The sequence below is a fragment of the Phoxinus phoxinus genome (genome assembly GCF_949152265.1).
Source record: "Phoxinus phoxinus genome assembly, chromosome: 3".
NCBI classification, from domain to species: Eukaryota; Metazoa; Chordata; class Actinopteri; order Cypriniformes; family Leuciscidae; genus Phoxinus; species Phoxinus phoxinus.
In genome coordinates this window covers 44622718-44649184 of record NC_136878.1, presented here as the reverse complement: position 1 = coordinate 44649184, position 26467 = coordinate 44622718, and the positions used below count along the sequence as shown (strand labels likewise).

General features: G+C 37.5%; 1 protein-coding gene across 1 annotated transcript in view; it reads left to right on the top strand.

The window, feature by feature from the left end:
- Positions 1-14761, top strand: part of inpp5jb (inositol polyphosphate-5-phosphatase Jb) — a 41866-nt gene extending 27105 nt beyond the window's left edge. Inside the window, exons 7-13 of the mRNA XM_079606000.1 lie at positions 4165-4276; positions 4499-4608; positions 6891-7092; positions 8472-8609; positions 8755-8838; positions 8950-9054; positions 10596-14761. Coding sequence (XP_079462126.1) covers positions 4165-4276; positions 4499-4608; positions 6891-7092; positions 8472-8609; positions 8755-8838; positions 8950-9054; positions 10596-10898 — 1054 coding nt within the window. The 3' untranslated portion in view covers positions 10899-14761. The remainder of the gene's footprint in view (positions 1-4164; positions 4277-4498; positions 4609-6890; positions 7093-8471; positions 8610-8754; positions 8839-8949; positions 9055-10595) is intronic.
- The last annotated feature ends 11706 nt before the right edge of the window (positions 14762-26467 follow it).

Here is a 26467-nt window from a genome sequence, read left to right as displayed (position 1 = left end):
AAACACAAATACCAAGAGCATTATAGCATTCAAGTCAAGTCCCCATTATCTTTTATAGCACGTTTTACAATACAGATTTAATGTGAACTTTGCTATTTTGAATAAACCTGTAAATAATTATCATTACTAATTTTGGCAAATACATTTTAAAAATGCCATATACAGTAGGCTACAGGCCAAAAGTTTGGAAACATTACTATTTTTAATGTTTTTGAAAGAAATTTCTTCTGCTCATCAAGCCTGCATTTATTTGACCAAAAGTACAGAAAAAAATAATAATATAGTGATATATTATTACAATTTAAAATAATTGGTATTCAATTTATTATACTTTAAATTATCATTTATTTCTGTGATGCAAATCAATACTTTTATTCAGCAAGGATGTGTTAAATTGATAAAAAGTGATCGTAAAGATAATTTATATAATTAGAAAATATGTTTTGTTTATTTTTAATAAATGCAGTTCTTTTTAACATTTTATTCATCAAATATATTAGGCAGCAAAACTGTTTCCAACACTCATAATAAATCAGAATATTAGAATGATTTCTAAAGGATCATGTGATAGACTGGAGTAATGATGCTGAAAATTCAGCTTTGCATCACAGAAATAAATGAAATAATAAATAATAAATTGAAAACCAATTATTTTAAATTGTAATAATATATCACAATATTTATTATTTTTTTTTCTGTATTTTTTATCAAATAAATGCAGGCTTGATGAGCAGAAGAAACTACTTTCAAAAACTATTTAAAAATTAGTATTGGCCTGTACTGTATCCCCCCCCAAAAAAACTGCACAACTGTAGAGTAAAACATTAATAAAAAAAGTGATAATAAAAAAATGCGTCTTAAAACTGACATGATTGTTACTAAATCACACAGTCTGGGACTCTGGAGAACTCAGAACAACTGCTAACATTAAGTTATATGGTAAAAATAACTGCAATGAAATTATAGTATCTTACTCCTATGCAATAAATTGTTCATTCACTATCACTTTACCTCTGTCTTTATCCCCTTTTATCCTCTTCTCTTCTTTTTGGCACTGGATCTATCGCAGACTATGCTCATTTATAATGTGTCATGTAAATTCGGCCATCCGTCACAATCAGGAAACTTTCACCGTGTCTAGAACTGGCGCGAGCTGCCAGGCCCGTTGCTGCGAGCTGTGTGTTATTAACAAAAGCAGTGCTGTCTACATTGGATGCTGCGTCATACGCTAGGCTACCAACAACTGATCGCGCGCGCGCTCTGTTTCTGACGCACTTCAAGCACTCAATGGGCGGGGTAAGATTGATGAGCCGGACTTTTTTTGCTTTATTTGGTAGTATTTCGAATTAATGGTTTTAAAATAGTATTATATATATATATATATATATATATATATATATATATATAAAAAAAAAAATTCACTCGTTCACTCATTCTGGCGCCCCTATGGATGAGTGGCGCCCCTAGCATTTGCCTTTTCCGCCTATGCCCAGGGCCGGCCCTGGGAGGGGGGGCGCAGCTTTAATGTGCGGCGGTAAATCATTCCACAATTCGGGAGCAACTGCTGAAAAAGAGCGGTTGCCTCCGGTCTTTAGCCTGGTCATGGGCACATTCAGCCGCAACTGATCACCAGACCTCAGCGACCTTGACGGGGTGTAAATGTACTGAGGTGCCAACCCATTTAGTGTCTTAAAAATAAACATTAAAATCTTAAAATGTATTCTAAAATATACAGGGAGCCAGTGGAGCGAGGCCAAAATAGGAGTAATGTGTTAATGTGTCCGGGTTCCTGTTAACAGGCGAGCAGCTGCATTTTGGACTAACTGTAAGCGTGAAAGTTTGGTTCACGCCAATGTAAAGTGCATTACAGTAGTCCAAACGGCTCGAAATAAAAGCATGAATCACTTGCTCAAAAATATTAAAAGATAAAACAGGTTTAATTTTGGCTAAAAGCCTCAATTGATAAAAACTGGATTTAACCACCATGTTTATCTGCTTGTCAAGCTTAAATTCACTGTCAATTTTAATGCCTAAATTAGTAACTACTGGCTTTACATATTGCTGCAGGGACCCGAGGTTTACGGGAGTGAAGTCACAGACCCGGCTGGGTCCAAACACAATGATCTCAGTTTTTTTCTTCGTTTAAATATTTTTTTAAAAAAGACATCCAGGTTTTAATATCCTTGAGACATTCAAGTAACGGAGTCAGAGAACTGTTTGCATCTCTTCTCTTACGAGTCATCCACATAAAAATGGTAGGAAATACCATGTCTTTTAAAAATATTTCCAAGAGGGAGAAGGTACAAGGAGAACAGTAGTGGTCCAAGAACTGAGCCTTGAGGGACTCCACAGAGAAGGGGGCGATAGATGATGTAGAGTCACCAAGATTTACAGAAAAAAATCGGTCAGATATATACGATCTGAACCACTGCAGGGCAGTATCTCGGATGCCTATACAGTGCTCTAGGCGAGAGATAAGAATGGCGTGATCAATTGTGTCGAAAGCAGCAGTAAGGTCTAAAAGCACAAGAGTAACTGAGTCTTCACGGTCTGTAGTTAATAAAAGATCGTTAAAAACTCTTAAAAGTGCAGTCTCGGTACTAGGAAAAGCTTTAAAACCAGATTGATAAATTTCAAAAATACCATTTGCATCTAAATAGGATTGCAATTGTGCAAAAACAATTTTTTCTAAGATTTTAGAAATAAAAGGAAGCTTTGGTATCGGTTGGTAGTTAGTTAAAATAGTAGTGTCCAGATTTAGCTTTTTTAAGTAGAGGCACACACACACACACACACACACACACACACACACACACACACACACACACACGCACGCACGCACGCACGGACACACACACACACACACACACATACACACATACACAGTAGGTGAACTGAGACATAATTCTTTGTACATGTAGTATAATTTATAATGATGTATCTCACCAGCAGATGGCGCTGTTGTACTTTAGTTTCCCCGAGGGAAGTGTTGTTTAGTCTTCAAGTCTCAGATTTTATTTTGGACATAAAGTTGTGACCCAACACAGTTTTTTTTATCTTACAAAAACAATACAAATTTACATTTTCTATTTGACTAATTCTGCTCATGCTTTTCATGTCATGCAACCTGTCCATGATGGCATATGCATCATTTGTCTAGCTTCTACCAAGTGACAGATGAATGTACTACTAAATACCATAGAGTTTGAATTCAACATCAATGACAAAACATTGGGATCTCATGACAATTTGTAACTGATAGTTGCCAATTCATATTAATTTGTACCTTAATTTGTATGTTATTGTACGGTCTTCTCACGCTCAACTGAGGGTTTGAATTACATATTTTTCTACAAATTGTTATTTTTATACAAATCAAATTGTACGGATTTATATGAAATAGACAATGTATATTATGCGTTATGTTTTTGGTTAATACTTTATTGTACAGTCCACTTTACATTTCACTAACAATAAATAACTTTGCTACTACATGTCAACTACACTATACATTTTTTTGTTGTTTTAACTCAAAAAAGTGTTTGTGCTACCTTAACATTTTAAGTTTAGTCAACTCAAATATCCAAGTTGTCACTTTTTACAGTGTAACTCTCATTCATTTGCAACTACATGTCATTAACTCTCATTAGAGTATTAGTAGACTATTAGGGTTCGGGTTACTAGAAGTTCACATGTAGTTGCAAAGTTACTTATAGTCTAAAGTGGACCATAAAAATAAAGTTTTTTCTCATGAGATCGGGTTATAGTGTTTGTTATGATTATATAACCCGCTACATTTAGTGACACCATCAATGGTGAAATTAAATTTGTTCTTGATTTATGACGACAGTATGATCCTGAAATTTATATTACTCAACTTAAAAGGTGAAACTAATATATTATATAGACTCATTACATGCAAAGTTCATATTTCAAGTCTTTATTTGTTACAATTTTGATGATTATAGCTTACAGCTTATGAAAACCTTTTCACAGTATTCTAATTTTCTAAAAAGCTGTAAGCCATATTCATCAAAATTATAACAAATTAAGGCTTGAAATATCTCACTTTGCATGTAATGAGTCTATATAACATAATAGTTTCACCTTTTAAGTCGAATTACTGAAATAAATGAACTTTTGCACAATCAAAAATGTTTGCAGTTTGGTTTTCTGGTTTGGAGACCTGAACTTCCGAATCGAGGACCTTGAGATGCAAGTTGTGAAATCAGCGATTGACAATAACAAACTGTCCATACTGTGGGAGAAAGACCAGGTGAGACGTGCATGCCATGAATAACCTCCCTCTAAAAGTCAAAAATCACGATTTTTTTACACATGACATGATGCAAATATTACGAAAATATTAAATGGCATTGAAGAAGGAGCAACTAGCATTGAAAAAACACAATGCAATATTCATAATTGTGTGTAATCTCTGCTGTGCTCCGTTCTTCCCTGTGCTGGTGTTATTGTCGTCTCGATCTCCATCTGGCAGCTGAACATGGCTAAAGGCAGCGAGTCTGTGCTCGAAGGCTTCCACGAGGGCCCGATCAAATTCCCTCCGACGTACAAGTTTGATGTGGGAACAGACACATATGATACCAGGTAAAATGGAGAAGATTTAATACATTCACGTCCATAAATACTTCTTTTGCTTCTAAACAGACTTAAATGGTCATATAAAGGGGTCTTTTCTCACACACACACACACACACAGCCTGATTTCTAGTATCATTGTAAATTGTAACTATATTATTGCCCAGCTCTAATCTGCTAAATGTGACTATAAGGCATGAATAATATATTATAAACATTAATATCATAATTTGCTTTTAAACAATGTGTATTGAGAATTAATTTGACTTAACAAATTAGACTAAACAAAGGGACTACGGATGAAAATTAGCCAGTGTTGCATTTTACATATTATTATGTATTATTCATATTTTTGTTATATTATTATATAGTTTTATTAATGTGTATTGTCCCTGATTAAATAAATAAATGAATAGAAATAAATTTGAAAAATAAATTGGTCCCACTTTATATTAAGTGGCTTTAAGTACTATTTACTTACATTGAGATTAATAATTTGATACAATGGACTTATTGTGTACATACATGTTTTTACATTGTACTTATATTTTTAAAATACCTGCATGTAATTAAAGCGGTAATTAATTTATGTAATTACATTTGTAATTACACTACTGACTAGGGATGTCCCGATCAGGTTTTTTTGCCCTCGAGTCCGAGTCATTTGATTTTGAGTATCTACCGATACCGAGTCCCGATCCGATACTTCTAGGCCTATAATACGTACATAAAAAAAGAATAAAGAAGAGCGAAAAAACAGATCCAGGATGTTCCTTATTTTTGATTTAATTCACCTTATTTTAACATTCAACCACTCTGTTAACAAACTGAGCACTTCTGTGAGGTAGCTTAAACAATCAAGTAATAAATAACATTAATTCTTCACTTTTGGTGATGTCAACAAAGTGATGTCATGCCGCACGCGTTGCTGTTTCTGTGTGGAGTCAAAAGGGTCTAACTCTGTGCCACCGCATAACTATAGATGTGTTAAAAAATAATGAGAATATATATACATTACATATATCCGAGTCCTGATCGGGAGGTAACGTCCGATTCCGATCGAGTCTGAAACCACGTGATCGGGCCCGATTTCCGATCATGTGATCGGATCTGGACATCCCTACTACTGACCCTTCCCTTATACCTTAACCCACCCTTAAACTTAGCCATACCAGCACACCTGTCCCTAACCTTACCCGTATCACACCGCAATAGCAGCAAAAGTGTTTTACAATAAAACATGTACAAATAAGTACATTGTACTTATTTTTCGATGCAAGTACATAGTACTTAAAGCCACTTAATATAAAGTGGGACCATTCTCATTGTACTACATACAATGACATTTTTATACTTTCCAACATATACAGCAAAGAGTAGTTAGATTCATAATGCAAATTGCCCATTATAAAATAAGGTGCTTAGTGTTATTTCACTTAATTGTCTAGCATGTCAGAATGTCTTGTGGTAATAATTTGAGGATGTAGTTTCAGTTCATGGTTCATTATCCTGATGGCATTGGGATAAAAACTGTTCATGAGTCTGGTTGTGCGTGTTTTGATCGATCTGAAGCGTTTTCCAGATGGCAACAATTCAAAAAGCTGATGGGCTGATTGGCTAATCTCTTCTCATATGAAATGAGTCAGTACTGAGGAACAAGATGCAGGTTTGCTGTCAGAACAACACGTGAAGTTTTTTTTTTTGGACTGGGTTGTGAAGTCTAAAACTGTGTCTGATAGTATATCAAACTGTTTTCCTTCAAAATGATTAATTTTCCCATTCCTGTCAATCTGTAGCTATTCACTTCCAGCAATGTGACCCTGGACCACAAAACCAGTCACATGGGTATTTTTTTTACATTGAGATTTATATATCACCCGAAAGCTGAATAAATAAGCTTTCCGTTGATGTATGTTTGTTAGGATAGGACAATATTTGGTCGAGATACAACTATTGAAAATCTGGAATCTGAGGATGCAAAAAAATCGAAACATTGAGAAAATCTCCTTTAAAGTTGTGCATTTATGTTCACGATTGTGCTGCATTCACTCACAAAAATACATGTTTTATATATTTACGGTAGGAAATGTACAAAATATCTTCATGGAACATGATCTTTACTTAATATCCTAATGATTTTTGTCATAAAAGAAAAATCTATAATTTTGACCCATACAATGTATAGTTGGCTATTGCCACAGATATACCCGTGCGACTCCAGACTGGGTTTGGGATCCAGGGTCACATATTCTTATTGCACAGATGTTTAAGTGACTCTTGATCTTTCTCAGTGGTAAGAAGCGTAAGCCAGCTTGGACTGACCGTATTCTGTGGCGTTTGAGGCCGACGGCTGCGGTCAGCAACAGCGTGTCGAAGCGCGGCTCCATGACGGGGCTGACCAGCGGGACCCGTGTGTCGCAGCATTTCTACCGCAGTCACATGGAGTACACCGTCAGCGACCACAAGCCTGTCTCCTCGATCTTCACTCTGCAGGTCAGCGCACGAACACTTCCTGATGTTACACTTCTTTAGCTCAAATCAGGCTTACAACTTATGTTTTCATGTTGGTTCAGCTAATGTGCATGTTCTAGACTAGAGCAAAAAAGACCAATGCCAATGGACCCTTTTCACATTTCCCGGGTTCTCAAAAGCAGAAGTCATCGTAGATGGGTAAATTTCTATAGCGGTGAATGGGAAACAACTGCAATCATTTTTGTTTCAATCACAAAAAATAATCACGTTTCAATGACTTTTGCTAAAATAAGAAATTGATTTTGGTGATCAGAAGAGAGAAAGATCAAATTTGCCGTCACTCCCTCAGCTGTTGTATTAATAACACCCATACAGCAGCATTATTAGCTTTAATGCCAAGGTACAGCAGGAGATAATCTCTTTATCAGTGTCAGTGTTTCTGAACTCCTGAAACGCCTCCATTGTAGTCTTGAGTTCCGGGAACGAACACGTCACAATATGCCTCATTTAAATAATTCATACGCAGAATAAATGTGCGGGGCCTGGTTTAGTCAGTTAGTCGTGTGTTAAACTGGCGGTTATGGAAAGGGTCGGGACATTTCCCAAACACACTTGAAGCGCTCGACCAATCACAACACACTGATCCAGCCGACCAATCAGAGCACAGTGTGCTTTTCAGATGGAGGGGGTTCATGGAGACAGGAAGTAAACTGAGCGTTACTGACAGACTGGGAAGAGAGGAGCTGCAACAATATCAAAAATGTTTTAAAAAATAATGTTTTTTAAACTTTCAAGCAAACATTCAAACATTTGAACATGTCCACCCCCCCACTTCATAAAACAGTCTGTGAAAAGGGTTCGTATGATGATTGGCTCTTTTAATTGAAAGGTGGAAATTCCTAAGACATCAAGTCAAGTCAAGTCATCTTCATTTATATAGCGCTTTTAACTATGTAGATTGTTTCAAAGCTGCTTTACAGAGATAAACGGATAATTTAAGGTAACAGAGATTGTTTTGTCTTCATAGCGGGTATTGAATAAAGATATTTTCCAGCTAAAGTTAGTTTTGATTGATTCACTTCCGTCGCAACGATCATTAGTTATTAAATTAGAGGCCGCTAAGACGACACCGTTCTCTCTACACAGACTTTAAACGTGAACCTGTGAGAAACGCTGATGGCGCTCACGTGCGCATTAAGAATTAATTCTATAGTTATGCGCATTTGAATATATGTGCGCAGGTTTGTAATTCCCTACAAACCAAGTTTTAACAAACTACTTGTCTGGCCTTAAACATTTTTAGACAGAATTTTATCACTTCGGGGAAGATACGCGAAATTCATCAATGCAACTTTCATTGTTTGTTTGTGCAATGTGTTTAACATGTGACGTCCTCTCAGTTCCCATATAAGGTGGACATGCCTCTAGTAGAACTCATTGTGGAGGATGAATGGAGAGAGATATCAGATGCAGTGGCCACATTCAAGCTGGTGCCCAACTTTCCTCGAAGCTCCTGGGACTGGATTGGGCTTTACAAGGTTATTTCAATCATTTCATCAGTTCTGGGCATCGATTGATGGAGGAGTACAATGGTTAAAATCATATATTTGTTGTCACTTGAGTTAAGTTCATATGCAGCTATAAAATTGATTGAACATACTTTACAAATATGTAATTTCACAGGTTGGGTTTAAGCACCATAAAGACTATGTGGCTTACACTTGGGCCAAGCAGGAGGAGTCTGACTTCCTGAGACAGGAGCACGAGGTAAGGACAAATCACATGCATTTAGTTGCATGAAGAAGCGTTCACTTGTGTTCATAAAGCTACACATTGAAGCTTGTGAATTTTAATCAGGTTTTGATTTGCAATCCCCAGGTGACTTTTACCGAGGAAGAATTGCCAAAGGATTCTGGCGACTTCATACTGGGTTACTACAGCAACAATATGAGCTCCATTGTGGGCGTCACAGAGCCATTCCAGGTAGATCATCTCTTTTACTTTTAATTCCAGCATGTACTTCCTATGCGGCATAAAACACTTCTCAGGTACTTGAATCAGTAGCTTCACATGGACCCTATAATCCGATATCCAGAGTAAAAAAAAGTCACATGTAACCGCGTCAATCAGAATGAATCCGATTATAATTTTGATCGTATTGTAAGGGGTGATTTAAACCTTTTCTAATCCCTTCAGGAGGACATGTAAATACTTAATTGGATTGAAAACCAAAACTGGAAAGTACTGCGCATGTGCAATGGCGTAATGATGTATGACGTGTGGAACAAGCTGTTTTAGTTATGAATGAATTAGGGATGGCGAAAACTAAAAAATGAGGCACCGAGCCTCATTAGCCGGTTGAAACCGGTTAACTGATTCGTTTAAAATATGCTACGCTATTTGAAATAACAGCCATTTTCGAGCCGCGCCTGCAATTTCACAACTCTGTCGCATCTCTCCGCCGCTCTGCCTCCCGCTCACACACACACACACACACACACACCCTGGCGCCGCCCTTCCACTCAAGTCACTTTTTAAAAATCCCCTACAGCGCGAAACATGAGTCCCGCAAACGCAGTGCCGAGGAGCTTGTATGTAATCGGAGGACAAATAGCTCCTTAGTTTCGAAATGGTTTGGGTACAAGGTGATTGCGTTGAAAATAAAGGCGTTTGTCTAGCGTTAGAAGCTCATTTGAAACATTGCCGCGGCTCATTTAAGAAAATGACAGCTCCGAAGAGGCTTGCGAGTGTCGCGTTTTCAGGTGATGCATCATAGATGATGTGCTACTACTGTAAGCGCTGTATCACACAAGTTGCAACTTACATCTGTCATTCTTTTTGGTGAAATGGTCCCACACACTACTTTTCTTTGCACGCTTCACCCTGTCGTCTGCGCTGGCTCTAACCTCGAGTGTGTTAGCCTGTAGCCTTTACTTTTCGCAAACCTTGTGAGCGCGCGAACCCAAACGCTGTGACTTCGCGCCAAATTGTTTCTATTGGTTTATTAAGTAGCCTACAAACAGGCGAGTTATAAAAAATTGAGTGTGAGGGATTTGTTCACTTCGCACAAAAAGATATTGGAATCAAACGGTCATCGGTTAACATCCCTTGAATGAATTGTCGTCAACTTCTGGGTTAAAGTCTCTTCTGTTCTATCATAACTTGTGACAATTGAGCCATGTCTTTTCCTTCTTAACGACGTCTCTGTTGCCTTTACGTTAAATCAAAACGGACTTTCTTCTCTGGGTTAACAGCTGCTGATCTGATTGGTTACAAGGTAGTTTGTGACGTCAGAAACACCAGCGATTTTTAAACCGTGTTTTTGAGAGTGTCTTTGGTTCACTGCCGTTTTAAGCAGAAAATACTCAGCAATGCTGTCAACTTATGAATTTACACATGGTTTGTCTTAAAGCAGATTAAAAACACCACATACACATATAAACAATAATTGGATTTTCACCACAGGGGGTCTTTAAGAAGATAAAGACTGCTTTCCAGTCAGTATGTTTCTCCTCCTTTAATAGATTCAACTGCCAGCCTCCGCCTCCGCTGGTCTCAGCCCGTCTGACAGCTCCGACTTCACGTCTGATGACGAGGTAAAGAAGGGCGACTCCTGTGACTCCGGTCCCGAGACTGAAGAGCAACAGCGCCGCAGCAGGAGCTCCAGACTCACCGAAGAGCAGACGGTGACCCCGAAGCACACGCACTCCAAAGACGCCAGCTCGAGCGGGCTGGCCGGTGGCACAGTCGAGTCCTCGGGTGACCCTGTCGCTGCGGATGATAGCTCTAACTCAGGAAAAGATGCAACCAAGCCAGAGGAACCTTAGCTAAGCACATCACCTTCTCTGGAGGATTATATCAGCTTAAGGCTGGGGTTGCAGGTTTCTGCTGTAATGTCGTTGTAGATTTACTTGTTTGGAGATGTTGTGTAATATGTTGCAGGGCAGCAGTGAGCGTTTAGTGTGTGGCTCCCTCCAGCAAATACAAGAGGGCAGACTAAACTGTTTTCTCTTCTTCTGTTCTGTGCAGTCATACTATTCATATTCTTCTCCTCCTCCTCTTTCTGTCTCTCCAACTGCACAAGACAAAACCTGAAACTCTAAGAAATAATCAAACACTCTTACAAATAAAGGTTCCAAAATCGGGTTTGCCATAGAAGTACCATTTTGGGTTCCCCAGAAAAACTTCTAGTTTTTTTTTTTTAAATCAATTGAAAGAACCTTTGGTGTAATTGAAAGGATCCATTGATGTTATTGGTTCTTCAATGCCACTAAAGAACCTTTATTTTTCAGAGTGTAGATATACTTGCACAATATTAATGGTTTTAACTGATCCATATGGAGGATTTTCCAGAATTAACCAGGGTTTTAATGCACAATGGAAAAAAATTCTTGGATTTATTAGAGCAGATCCTCTGTATGATTTCCAGTACTCTGTTTCAAACTCTAGTGAGCTGCCTATCTAGGCGTCATAGACACCCTTTAGACTCCCAGATGTTTCTTGAAATAACTTGGCTGTGTTTAACTCCACTTTTAGACATACACTCGCAAACTTCCGCCATTTTAAAGTGCTTTCAACTTCGTCAAGTGTTCGAGGGAAGTTTATTTGGACAGGCCCTCGACCCCTTAATTTTGACCGAGTCTACTCATATTAACACTTCAGGCAGATCCATAGACCAGAATGCAACACGACTGTGACGTCACAATAGCAACTCGCATGGCGGGCTCCATAGCAGATTCCAAGGGCTTAGGGTGTTTCATTTAAACCCATTGCAAGGGTTTCGCCAGTAGTAGGCACTGCAAGCAATGCCGTACACCCGAGGGAACGAGATAAAGAGAAGTTGGCGAGGGAAGGACATAAAAAGTGGACTTAAATGCAGCCCTTGTTTTGGCAAAGGATAGGGTATTCCCAGAATGCACTGTGAGAAAAACTGATAAACTCAAATATTTTATTACATTCTGAAATCAGCGGAGATAAATAGCTCAATCTAATTGAGTATTTAAGACAACATTTGTGTGTGCTACTTCGGCACATTTGCAATTCGTAATAACTTGGAATAACTCTTGGAATTAGTTGTTGGCTAAGCATTAAGGCCCGTTCACACCAAGGACGATAACGATAAAGATAAAGTTCTAAAAATTGTTCTCAATATTAAAGAATAGCAGCGTTCACACCACAGCTATGACGATATAGAGAAACAATATACCGTATTTTCCAGACTATAAGTCGCATCAGTCAAAAAATGTGTCACGAAGAGTAAAAAAAAACATATATAAGTCGCACTGGACTATAAGTCGCATTTATTTAGAAATTTATTTCACAAAATCCAAGACCAAGAACAGACATTTAATCTGGAAAGGCAAGTTATTCAGCTCCACAATAGCACACAGAACAACAGGCTGAAGGTGTCCGGCATGTTAGCGTAACACATTAACAGTTATTCAGCTGCACAATAGCACACAGAACATATACCTGGGAGGCTGAATAGGCTAAATTAACATTAGCCAGCGAGTCCAACAAGTTACCGGTAAGCAAGTTCACCAAGCTCCCGATCTCATTCCTCAACACTGAATCCATTGAGTTCTTCCTCGGTGTCGCTTCTGCACAACTCCGCTAACTAGAGCGCCCTCTCGCGGCTGTAGACGGTAATGTTTTCTCTTGGTTCATCTCAGTCAGTATGAATTAATTTTGATATATAAGTCGCACCTGACTATAAGTCAAGGGACCAGCCAAACTATGAAACAATTGGTAATTGGGATCACTTTTGTAACAATTTTTTTTCCAGCTGTTGAACGATAAAACACTGACAGCCAATCAGAATCCATTCTAATTTAAGGGCACGTGCATTTAAAATGGCTTAATTGCTGAGGTCCAGAAAAAAATCCTTCACTGTTTGACAAGTCTAGGCCCTTTAAAAAAAAGGCAAGGGATATGGAAAACAATCGTTCATACCCTCTGAATAAATGGTGAGAAGTATTACCTCAGGTGTCCAGCGCTCGTTTCCACAACATTGTCTTGCTTCTAGGTGTCGTTTTTATTCCACTATCTTGACTACGTCAGCTAAATTCACTGTTAGATTATTAGATCGATTATACTAGCTTCACTCAAAACAATAGCATGCTGAGGACATCTGTTGGTTAAAGCCGCGTAAATGCAACAAAAACAGCAAAAACATGTTTAAAGCTACACTGTGTAATTTTTTAAGTTGATTCTTAGCAAAAATCACTTTGTTCTTTCGAAATGATATGTGCTCATTAATGTATAATTACTTCTACCAATTAATCAAGTATTCTCGTAAGCGTAGAATCTGCCATTTATAATACATACGGGTGAGTCGCTCGAATGACGGAAGCCATGTTGCGCCTCCATCTTGAAAATACATTAGCCAAAGAGGGACATACCTGAAAATTCAAGCTTCGCCTTTCGCGTTTTTACACTCAGTGGTGCCGTGATGAATGCGAGGGGCAGATTTCTCACGACTGCCGGCAGATTTGATATAATACAGCCACCGTAGGAGTTAAAACGTCCTTGGAATGGGAGGGGCTAGAAAATAATATTCAGTTGGTAGTCATATACGATTTCACCACTAGATGGGAGAAAATACTACACAGTGCAGCTTTAATGATGTACACGCTTTGAAACCGCAGCGCGCGAGCTTAGAGTAAACAGACCGTTCTCGTTCGTTGGTGTGGACGAAAATATAGTTATCGTTCTTGGTATGAACGGCCCTTTAGTCAAGTTTCTCATTGCAAATAGTGCATTAACAGAGTCACTAATAAAGCTGCATTTCAGATAGGATAGTAGATAGTAGAGAGCGAGGCAGCTCAATAGGTTTTGGAGCAGAAATCGTGACTTTGACTTTCTGCCATAGAGGACATTGGGAATGCCCTGCTAAAGGTGAAATGCTGTTGTCATCACCTTATTTTAACAGGGAAAGGTAAATTGTGTTTAATAACAATACACATGCTCTGCAATTGCATGCATTTACCACACTCTCCTCAGGTCCTTGAAAGGCAGATGCATATAAAGGCTTGACAGCACTTGGTAAAGTACAGTTTGTATATTATCCATGTCAATTACCGGTTTAACCAACTGTTAGCATTTTATGATATTATAGGACAATGATGAAATCTATTGCAGTTGTGACTGCTGTGCCGTCATGTTCCTGTGGTTAATGTTCTCGAAAATAATTTAAAAAGATTTGATGTCCAGCTCTTTGACCTGCCAGTTTAAAGTCAACATGAAATGTCGTTCACAAACCAAATTTGCATAATGGTTTTCAACAGGATAGTCAATGACAGAAATGCAGGGCAGGACCTGATTTTATCAGTCAGGAAGTGATTGGATTGTGAAAAGTGGGTGTTAGGAACCAAGTGGAAGTGGCAAAAAGAAAGAGTAATTTATTTAAGATTAAATTACCACTATAAGGGCTGCGTTTTTGCATAAGACGAGGGGCAGAGGAATGAAAAAAAAAACTGCAAGGTCTAGAGACATGTTTTTAAAAACGTTTAACTTCAGCGCTGTGTTTTTAGAATGATGTGTCATTTGCAAGTTAATGCAAAAGAGGTGAGCGCATCCGTCTAGTGCATGTTTACATAGAAAAACAAAGGAAAAGAAGTATCGTATTTTCTGGACTATAAGTCGCTCCGGAGTATAAGTCGCATCAGTCAAAAAATGCGTCACGAAGAGGAAAAAAAAAACATGTATAAGTCGCACTGGACTATAAGTCGCATTTATTTAGAAATTTATTTCACAAAATCCAAGACCAAGAACAGACATTTAATCTGGAAAGGCAAGTTATTCAACTCCACAATAGCACACAGAACAACAGCTGAAGGTGTCCGGTGTGTTAACGTAGCACATTAACAGTTATTCAGCTGCACAATAGCACACAGAACATATACATGGGAGGCTGAATAGGCTAAATTAACATTAGCCAGCGAGTCCAACAAGTTACCGGTAAGCAAGTTCACCAATCTCCCGATCTCACTCCTCAACACTGAATCCATTGAGTTCTTTCTCGGTGTCGCTTATGAACAACTCCGCTAACTAGAGCGCCCTCTCTCAGCTGTGGACGGTAATGTTCTCTCTTGGTTCATCTCAGTCAGTTTTAATTAATTTTGATATATAAGTCGCACCTGACTATAAGTCGCAGGACCAGCCAAACTATGAAAAAAATAGTTATTGTTCCCTATACATATCAGAGTAAAACAACTTCTCGAAAAAAAAGAGAAAAAAGAGGGCGGGGCTTGATTTTGTCCGTGGGGATTTGATTGGATGCTATTGGTGGATCTCATGTGAGTGACAGGCCCTCGTCATCAGAGAAGACATGCAAGAGGTATTAAAGATTCTCCAGGGTACATGAATTTGAAAAAAAAATGCATGGAAAAATATATTTTTAAATAAATTCTGCAGTATTCCAACAATTTTAACTTCATGGTGACTTTAAGGTGCGTTCATGCCAACTTTGATTAAACTGCTCAAATCGCTGTGCTATTAGATGATAGTAGAAGTTAAATTTTGCCCAACTTTGTTTGACTTTCAATTGCTTCGTCGGTGCAACGACCAGAAGCGTTTAGCATTAAGAAAGCATCAGTTTTTGATTTCATGTTGACTTTAAACGATAATTGCGTGGTTTCTATCTGATCTGTAGTCTGATTTGTGTCAAGTATTGTATCATGACTGTACTTGTGGTAGGAATCCTAGCATATTTGTCGTCTAGGGCTCTCTAGGATTTATCCGACATGGTAAAAATCTTGCCTTTCTCTATATTTCCCTTTCCTCATCATCTTGTCTTCTTGTCTCCATTGAGACCTCCAGGTTTTGACGTCGTCTACAGGGCTCTACTTACGTGCTCCGATATCGTAATCTATTAGTAGATCGTGAAATTTTGTACCATGACTACTTAGCCTTAGGACACGTGGCGTGCTGTCTCACTGTTTACATGGTTAGCTGAGTGAGAGTATAAGCGTGTCGGTGTATGTGTTTCTGCATGGATATTCACAGTGTCGTGCTGTCCACCACCTTTTAATATTGCAGAGGAAGAGCCACTTCTAGATGGAATAGAAAATGGTAGACGATGAAAATGGCCGTTCTTTTACATTATACACCTTTTTAAATAAATCTTTGTAGTTTGGAATATCTTTGGGAATCAAAACAATCAGGCATTCTGGAACAAGACACGTTTTTACTAGAAACACTATAAGTTAATAGTTTCTAACAAGACCTGGCATTTTGTCAAAACTGCATTCTTGAGATTTGTAATGTGTTTAAATCTGTTTTTCTGTCATGTTTATTGCTAAGGCAATGATGACTATTATTAATCGCTCATATTTAGGTTTAAGTTTTCGAACTTAATTGTTAGACTTTTGTGCAGAACTCGTCCAAATGATTCCTCCAATCATGGTTGAGCAGAGATATGCTATTACTTTTTTAAATTATCAGAGTCAGACTTATTGAATTTCACATCAAGCTCTCTATCACGGGTATTGACCGTAATCAGGGTAGTGCCATATTTCATTTTTGACAGGAATTTTTAACTGTTGTTAAAGGGGTGGTTGATTATGATTTCACTTTTCTAGCTTTAGTTAGTGTGTAATGTTGCTGTTTGAGCATAAACAACATCTGCAACGTTATGAAGTTCAAAGCAAAGGGAGATATTTGCTTTTAAAGAAATCGCTTTTTAAGGACTACAACAAATGGCTGGTAGGAACTACACGACATTCCTCCCGGATTAGTGACATCACTAATCGTAAAATTTACATAAACCCCGCCCCCGGAACACGATTTATAGATTATCAAGCTATATGCTAATTAATGACTAGAAGATAACTACACATAAGCTACATAAATTCATCAACTAACCATTCAGAAATGTTGTCTACATGTTGTCACTTCTTCTTGAGTCTCTCCATCATTGTCTGACTCCTGTTTGAACATAAAAGTCTAAAAGTTTTTTATATTTTCAGTGCATGTGTGTGTGACGTAAAAGGACACAAGCTCTTGTAGCTCCGCCCCCTGTGCCGGGAGCAGCAGCTCATTTGCATTTAAAGGCACAGACACAAAACGTGACAACTTTAACATGCTATATAAAAATATCTGTGGGGTATTTTGAGCTAAAACTTCACACACACACTCTGGGGACATCAGAGATTTATTTTACATCTTGTGAAAAGGGCATTATACCACCCCTTTAACAATGAAGCTGATGAAACGTCTTTCCGTGAAAATGACATAGTAAAGAAGACTGCATGTTTATCCCTCAGCCTCGTTTATTTTATTTTATCCGTGTTCAATTCAATATGCCGTCTAACCTGACTAAGGTCTATATCACAGAGCAACCACAACACTTCATCATCGTGGCAGTAAGCGGGGCAAGCGCAACTCACATTTTATTACAAAAATTTTTTTGGTTTGTTAATACTCATATTTTTATACTCAATTAGCCCTACAATATTTGAAAGCTAGATGCAGTATTGGAAAATTTATTTTCCTTTCAAAGCCAAATAAAAGTTTTGCAAGTGCCAGTGTTTGATACTTAGATGCTGTGTTTTAACTTCTAGTTCCTTATGAGAATTTCCTTTTTTTTTTTTTTTTTAGCTTGCAAGATGTCATATTAGCATGTGTAGGAAATGTTATTGGATGAAATGAGCTCATGATTATGATTATTAGATGAGATGTGGGTATATATATATATATATATACAGTATGTAGACCAGATGACAATCAGTGCCAAAACAGAGAAGAAACTTTATTTAAGATTATATTTATTTTCTTATCCATTGCCGATTCTGCTGGTCAGCTTGTTTAAATCATTATAAAGAAGGTGATTTATGATTATATTGAGAATATGCATTTATAACTTTGTTTTACAGGTCTGCATTTTTATTGTTCATCGAAGCAAATGCCACTTACTCATTGCTGTTTGCTTTATATTCACATTGACTATCAATAAACACTTTTTTTGGACTTGTATTGAGAGGAATGTATCGACTTATAGGCTTGTGAACCGTTGTTCTTGGTTGTTGTTGTGTAATGGTGTCTCGCCTTAGACCACTGTCAAACATTGCTGTCAAAATGAAAATAAATCCTTTTAAAAGTGAAACATTTTATTACTATTTCATTAAGGAAATCTGTAACCAACACTAACGTTCAAAAGTTATACGCCTCTCTCCTAGACATGAAATCTATAAATCGCAAATGATCTTGAATGGTCAGCTGAATGGTTTCAGAAACGCCCCCTAATTAGTGTCATTAACTAAATGCTTTAGGCTACTTGTGAGTGTCAAGAATGGCTTATATTTCCTAATGCCTGCTGTACTTTGACTCTCTGCCACAAGGAAAAGTGTGTATGTCTGCTTAGACTCTGACGTGAAGCACTCTTTTAAGACTTTTTTTTATAAATATGAACGTTGGCGCAGATTCAAATCAGTTCAAATCTGTGCACACACGCTTTATAAATGAGGCCCTGGTCTTTAATAACCTCCTCAAAATGTTAGCACAAATATAATATTCATATATTGTTCAAGGAACGTTTTTCTGAAATGTATAATTTGTACGTTTGTTTAACATTTTCAGAGAACATTCAAATTTAGCAAAATGATGAAATGGAATATTACCTCAATATTCCCTTAATGTTTGCATGACCAAGATAAAAAAAAATTATTTAAAAATAAAAAACATTTAAAAAACGGACGTTTTAAAAAGTTCAGAGAACATTCAGAAATAACGTTTTTATAAAGAAAAAAGCATTTTTAATTGTTATTCCAAATCGGTACATGTTGCATCAGCCTTGAAGTGGTGAAATTCACCCAAAGGTTGAAAATTATGAAATGTTAAATGATATGAAATGTTATTAAATGTTATTTGAAGTATTTACCCAACCTCATGTTGTTCCAAACCTCCTGACTTGTGCTCTAAAATAAACCAAAAATGTAAGTGTTATCTTACATGGGAGAAATTTTCAATTAACTTCAAATATGTTTAGCAATACTAAGTCCCTCCCCTTCCGCTGGACCACCATGGGACCTTATTTCGGAAAAATATTGTATGGTAGTCAATGGCGAGAGACAACAAATATTTTGATCTCGTTTGAATTGTGTCCTGAATTACACATATGATGTTTGTCAATTTAAAATATACATTTTAAAGTCAAGAAAGTCGCATTTTGATGTAAAACTGTTGAGGTATAAGACTGTGAAAAAACTTAATTACAAAGACTACAAACCGAAAAGACGCACATGTGACGTCACACCTTTTCTCTCAATGAATGAAGCTAACTTTACTGAAGCTAACTTTACTGAAGCTAACTTTACTGAAGCTAACTTTCCTGAAGCTAACTTTCCTGAAGCTAACTTTACTGAAGCTAACTTTACTGAAGCTAACTTTACTGAAGCTAACTTTACTGAAGCTAACTTTACTGAAGCTAACTTTACTGAAGATAACTTTACTGAAGTTAACGTTACTGAAGCTAACTTTACTGGAGCTAACTTTACTGAAGCTAACTTTACTGAAGCTAACTTTACTGAAGCTAACTTTACTGAAGACAACTTTACTGAAGACAACTTTACTGAAGCTAACTTTACTGAAGATAACTTTACTGAAGATAACTTTACTGAAGATAACTTTACTGAAGCTAACTTTACTGAAGCTAACTTTCCTAACTTTACTGAAGCTAACTTTACTGAAGCTAACTTTCCTAACTTTACTGAAGCTAACTTTACTGAAGCTAACTTTACTGAAGCTAACTTTCCTAACTTTACTGAAGCTAACTTTACTGAAGCTAACTTTACTGAAGCTAACTTTACTGAAGCTAACTTTACTGAAGCTAACGTTACTCAAGCTAACTTTACTGAAGCTAACTTTACTAAAGCTAACGTTACTGAAGTTAACGTTACTGAAGCTAACTTTACTGGAGCTAACGTCTGTCATGTTTTCTATAGTCTTACGTTATAATCGTAACGTTACGCCGTCATGTCTGAGTGTGTTGTACCAGACTGCACACACACGAGCAACGGTGACGTATAGTGCGAGACGAGAGATGTAGTTCATTGAGCGATTTCCACATAAAACTAAACGTTACTCTTCTGTTTTATGACAAACTGCGACTTTCTTGACTTTCATAATTATCTTTTAAATTGACAAACATCATATGTGTAATTCAGGGCACAGTTCAGACGGAATAAAAAGATAAGTTGTCTCTCGCCATTGACTACCATACATATTTTTTCCGAAATAAGGTCCCATGAGCCGGAAGCGGAGGGGCGGGACTTAGGCTTAGGCAGGGAGTTTGATTGACATGTGATCTGACCAATCATACTTCGCCATCCGCCATTTTGTCCGACAAAGCAGTCAGGAGAGTTAGTAGATTAACATGTGAGGATTTGAACTTGAAAAACGGTGTACTGACGCCTTTCCGCGGTTAAAACAACATTCCAACAATCCAACGTGAGAACATGGTGTGTGTGAGCGGCGTAGCTTGTACATAGCGACAGTAACTAAGGGGGGCGGGTCTTTGCGAACGGTCAATTACACAAACTAGATCAGAGATATGCCACTGTATTCTGATTTGATTGCCTTGAAATTCTAGTCTTTCCACATTCAAGTAGAAAGAAGCTTGCATAACTATATAGAGGTGTTACCAAAGATATTATTTTTCTTCTGAAGAAAAGCCAGTTCTTAGAAAGGCCGACAGTGAGACTCAACAGACTGAAACTCAACAGAATTCAGGAACTGTACGTAGCAGAAGTTTTTTCCCCCAAAACTCCTCACAGTTCACTAACTACAGTCCGCCTGAGGATAAGAGGCTTTCTTCAGGAATTCAAACCTGTGACCTTTCAGTCACGCACCTCTGCAACACAACACATGTGACAAAACTATTTAATCCTCAGATCGAGCGGTTTTAGGGCCCTATCTTGCACCCAGCGCAATTGACTTTGAACACTGACGCATGTATCATTCCTATTTTGCACCCGCGCACAGCGGACTTTTCCCTCCACAGACGCACGTCGGTAAATTAGGGAATGAACTTGCGCTCGCGGGGGCGGTTCAGCGCAAAGAGGAGGCGTGTTCCGGCGCAAAACTCCCCTGGTGCTATTTTCCAGTTTTAGAAAGCAATTGCGCCACTGACCAGGAAAAACCCAGTCTAAAGACAGCGGCGCGTGGCGTGTTAGTGATGTGGTATTTTAAGGGCGCGTGCTTGGCCATTATGTAGCGTGTTAACGCGCATCCACTTTGATTCTCTAATAATTATAAACAGACGCAGCAGTTTTCATTTTTGCAAATCATACATTATTACAAGGAAAAATGTTAACACACGAGGGAAATCATTGTTGTGCCGTGAAGATGTGAAAAAAATCTAGATTAGGCTACACATTTACCCAAATTATACGCCTGTTTAACCGAAGCTAATTTGTGTGGTTTCTCCCATCATCCCCAATGTCACTTCTCTGTGTTTTACGGCCCTGACGAGAACGTCGGTCTCCTCGGCTGTGAACCGCTCCTGGCGTGCGCCGGCAAACCCGCCGTTATAATAGCGATCCGCCGTGGAACAAGCGCGCCGGCTCTTAAAGGGAATGTGAGAGGACGCTCTGATTGGTTTATTTCACGTTACGCCCAAACCACACCTATGAATAATGAAGCTACTTCAGACCAACACATTTTAGATTTGCGTCGGGCTTAAGAGTCGTTTATCCCGCCGGGAAAATAGCAACAGCGCCGGGATCCGCCCACAAAGTTACTTGCGCTTTGACACTTGCGTTTCAGATCGTTAAAATAGGGCCCTTAGTGTCAACATCATGCTCTGGCTGAAATGAGAAGAGAAGTCATAAAGGCCTATGATATATAAATACTTTTTTTTTTTAAAGAATGGAATAAGATGTATCACGTCATGGTCGAATATCTGAATGGTTAACATGTAAATACCATATAAATGAGTTGTTTTTAAACAGTTTTTTTCATACATGAATATATATAAGCGCTATAGAAATAAACGTGAATTGTATTGAATATATATACACACAGTAGTGGCTAAAAGTGACGTCCAGCTCAGGAAATTTTACATCTTCACCCTTTATTAAAATTGTATAAAAAATACATTGTTGAAGATTTTGATGATTTATTCAAACTTGTAGGGTCAATAATAACAAATATCCCCACTGGACATCACTTTTGGCCACTACTGTGAACTCATATATATTAATTTTATATATATATATGTATGGCCAAATGACAAACAATTGTGCATAGTGTCATAATTATGTTCTGTCTTGTCTGCACCTTGTTAATCTCTGATTAGTTAATCTTCCTCCACCTGTGTTTTTAGTTCACGCTGTGTACTTATACTCCCTGTCCTGTTCTATCCCTTGTCGGTTATTGCTGGTGTGAACATTACTCCCAAGTTTACTATTAAATACCTTATTTTCGAGCATATCCTTCGTCGTGCGCTACAGCCCAGAAACGTTACACATAGTTTAATATCTTTCCCACTCTTCAACCCTCTGGTACTGTTCGCGTGTAGGTCAAAATAACTAATTTGCACTAAATTTTAGTTCGATAATATAATTTTTTATTCAATATTTTGTATTTGTAGGACATTTTATAGTATTAAATTATATTTATGCAGTACTTATAATTAATTTATTCACTTTTTTTTCAGTGAAAATAAAATTTTCCACTTTAAACTGTTTTGAATTTTTTAATTCTTTGGAGCACAGACACAGTTTGGTCTCTTATTAAAGACAAAACGTGGAAGATTATTTCTGAAGTGAAAAAAAAGTATTAAAAAGTGAACTTATAATAAATATATAAAATGTATTATATAAAACTTATATGTAAAAAATGTTATTGTACATTTATTGTTATGAAAAATGCAGAAAAAAATATTTTAATTTTTATATGAAATATATATTTTTTCCAAAACACTTCTTACTTGTGTGTGTGTGTGTGTGTGTGTGTGTGTGTTCACACAGCAGGTGCCAAAACCTTTACCAAATAAAAAAATAAATAAAAAAAGAATTTAAAATTTTCAGTCAAAAATGTCCGAACAGCACCAGAGGGATAAAATTGTACAATTATAGTTATGAAAAATGCACAAAAATACTTTTTAATTTTTATATGAAAAATATTTTCCCCCCAAAACACTTTTTACTCTAAAACTGTGAGAAAATCAAAGCCATAAATCTAATACAATTGTGACTATTTTTAGGGCCATTTAACCATTAAACCTTTTGTGTGTGTGTGTGTGTGTGTGTGTGTGTGTGTGTGTGTGTGTTCACACAGCAAGTGCCAAAACCTTTACCAAATTTCATACCGGCATTATAAAGGAAAAAATTCAAAAAAATAAAATAATAATTGTAAAATTTTCAGTCAAAAATGACCGAACAGCACCATCACATGCACATCACACAGATTACTGCAGCAACAATAAAAGGTTTTATGTGCCCCGAATCACATGTTATGCAATAAGATTTTGTCCAGAATGTTATTTGTTTAGGACTGCAACTGTCTGATGCATAACAATAGTAAAGATGGTACAAACACGTCGTGAATGAAACCGCATTATTAAAGACACAAGGCAGGACTTGTCATTGAGTGAATTCAAACTGTCAATCATCAGTGCTGAACAACAGGGTTTAACATAACTAAAGAAAACTTCCCCTGGTGTTATGTAATGCTATTTCACAGGGAGATTGATAAGAAAAACAGCCTGATCATGAGAACGGTAATCACGGAAGCGTTCGTATATACAGTACAAGCGTGTGTGTGTGTGTGTGTGTGGTTATATCAGTGTTTGCTTGCCAGCATGGCCCATTTCTGATGCAACACTTGTCCGGATTGAGAGGAGTGGTGTTTAGCTGTGCCATTGTGCGGGAGATTTGTGCCTGTAAACTGCTGTCTCATCCTGACCGCGTCAAGGACACGCGTAAATCTTTCTTTTTATGCGTCATATTGAATAAAAATCCTGAGTCACTGTCAATTTAAGATCGCATCTGAATCAGAATTGCTGCTCTAATATGACAACAGCTGATTTTCAAGATAAAATATCAGTTTTGTGTCTGTCTGGTTCATCAGAATCAGAAAATTAAAAACATGATAAGAATTGGTGGATTGCGGAGGGAGAATGTATGAATATAGATGATAATGTATAGATGATACAGAGATAATTGGCACGCTGTCATATATAAAAAGGCAATATATGACAATCAGTCTATTCGCAAATCACAGAATCTTTCAAAATCAAAAAATTATCTTTCACGTAAAGAGTAAAGCCTACTGGAATCCTCTTTCTCATTTCTGCAATGATAAATACTACTACTATAATAATAATACATTTAAAGTGCAAGAAGTGTAAGCCTAGAGTTCATCATTGTAGTTTTGAATGAAATTCTGCAGGCTTTAATTGCTTCCATGTTTGATCTGATTATGTCAGGCTAATAACCTGTATTTTGACCCACTAAACAGTAATATATTGTTGAATTATGTAACAATTAATGACATTGCACTTTGGTATCGATCAAGTGTCAGGTGAGGAAGTGTCATGACCTTAAGCGCTGTAGCCAAACTTGCTTACGGTTAGTTCAACCGTTCAAAATTTTAATTTTTTCAAACGAAGACTTTAGATATTCTAATAACTATAAGTAACTTTGCAACTACATCACCTAACTCTCTAATAATTAGAGTATTAGTAGACTGTTAGGTTAGGGTTACATTATTTGCAACTATGTCAACTCAATCTCCGAGTATTATTAGACTGTAGCTGTTTGGGTTAGTTAGTAGAATAAGTTGACATGTAGTTGTAATTAAAGTTACTTATAGTCAGAAGATTGTCTGTTGAGGAGCATCAAAATTAAGTGGTGGTGGTTGAGGAGATTCCCCCCTTCTATGTGAAGCGCTTTGAGGTCTCAGATAAAGCGCTATATAAATGTAACGAATTATTATTATTAAGTGTTAGGCTATATTACATACATGCAGATATTAAGCAGAGTACTTAGGGGCCTGTTTACGTGACACCATTTTCAACTAAAACTGGAAACTTTTTAAAGTTTTGGCCGTTCATTTACACGACAACAGCGTTTTGGGGGCTGTAAGCGCAAACTTTTGAAAATGAGTTTCAAAGTGCAAGTCTCAGTGTAAACTACAAAAACGTGAATTAGTGAATTAGTCGCACAAGTGCGGATCCACTTGTGCGACACGACTGTTGCGTGGTGTCGCGACGCCTCCCCACATTTGTACTTTGATGGGCGTTTCTCGAGTTTACCGCTATGGGCGTGGTTTGAGCCAGCGGCGAATGTTGAACAAAGGACCCACGATTGACACGGTGGTGCAGATCCACTTGTCCGTGCGACACTTTATTCCTAGCATTCCGGGAAGGCGCCGTGGCATTTGGAAAAATGCTGCGCGTCAAAAAAGCTGGCCGATGCCCATCTTTATGCAAATTAATCCGTTGAACGCGAAGCGACTATCCTAGTAGAGCACATGGAGACGGAGGGAAGTCTCTCGCGGGTCCTTTGTTCAACATTCGCCGCTGGCTCAAAACCACGGCCATAACGGTTAACTTAAGGAACGCCCATCAAAGTACAAATGGTGGGAGGCGTAGCGACAGTCGTGTCGCACAAGTGGTTCTTTACGAAGTGACATCGCCATCTTCTGGCCGGGCAGCAGAATGCAGTACTTTTAATCGTTTTCGTGGACAACATTGTCGTCTGTACGTCAAATTTGTCGTCAAATTTTTTGTACATTTAGTATATATTTTTTGCAAAGTTAGTATGTCTAAAGTGGGCCATCGAAATAAAGTGTTACTGTGACTCTTCTGCTCACCAAGGCTGCATTTACAGTAAAATACAGTTTACAGTAAAAAAAAGTAATATTGTGAAATATAACAATTTAAAATGACTATTTTCTATGTGAATATATTGTTGAATGTAATTTATTCCTGTGATCAAAGCTGAATTTTCAGCATCATTACTCCAGTCTTCAGTGTCACATGATCCTTCAGAAATCATTCTAATATGATGATGCTCAAGAAACATTTCTGATTATTATCAATGTTGAAAAACCACGAAACATTTGTTTTTCAGGATTTTTTGATGAATAGAAAGTTCAAAAGAACAGCATTTATTTGAAATAGAAATAATTACTGTCACTCACTTTCTAAATACAAATATGTATTTCTATATTTAAAAAAATCTTACTGACAAGCCCAGACTGTTTGGGGAAATTTGAGTTTTTGAATGAACTATTCATTCAAGGTACAAAAGTACAGATATGATGACATGACATGGTGGTTATGAGGCTCATTTATATGATGTTCAGAGATGGCTTCAGTTCAGATCAATATCAAGTATCTTTGCATCAGTTACGTGTCCTTTCTCAGCGCTGAGACATAATTGGTAGAAAT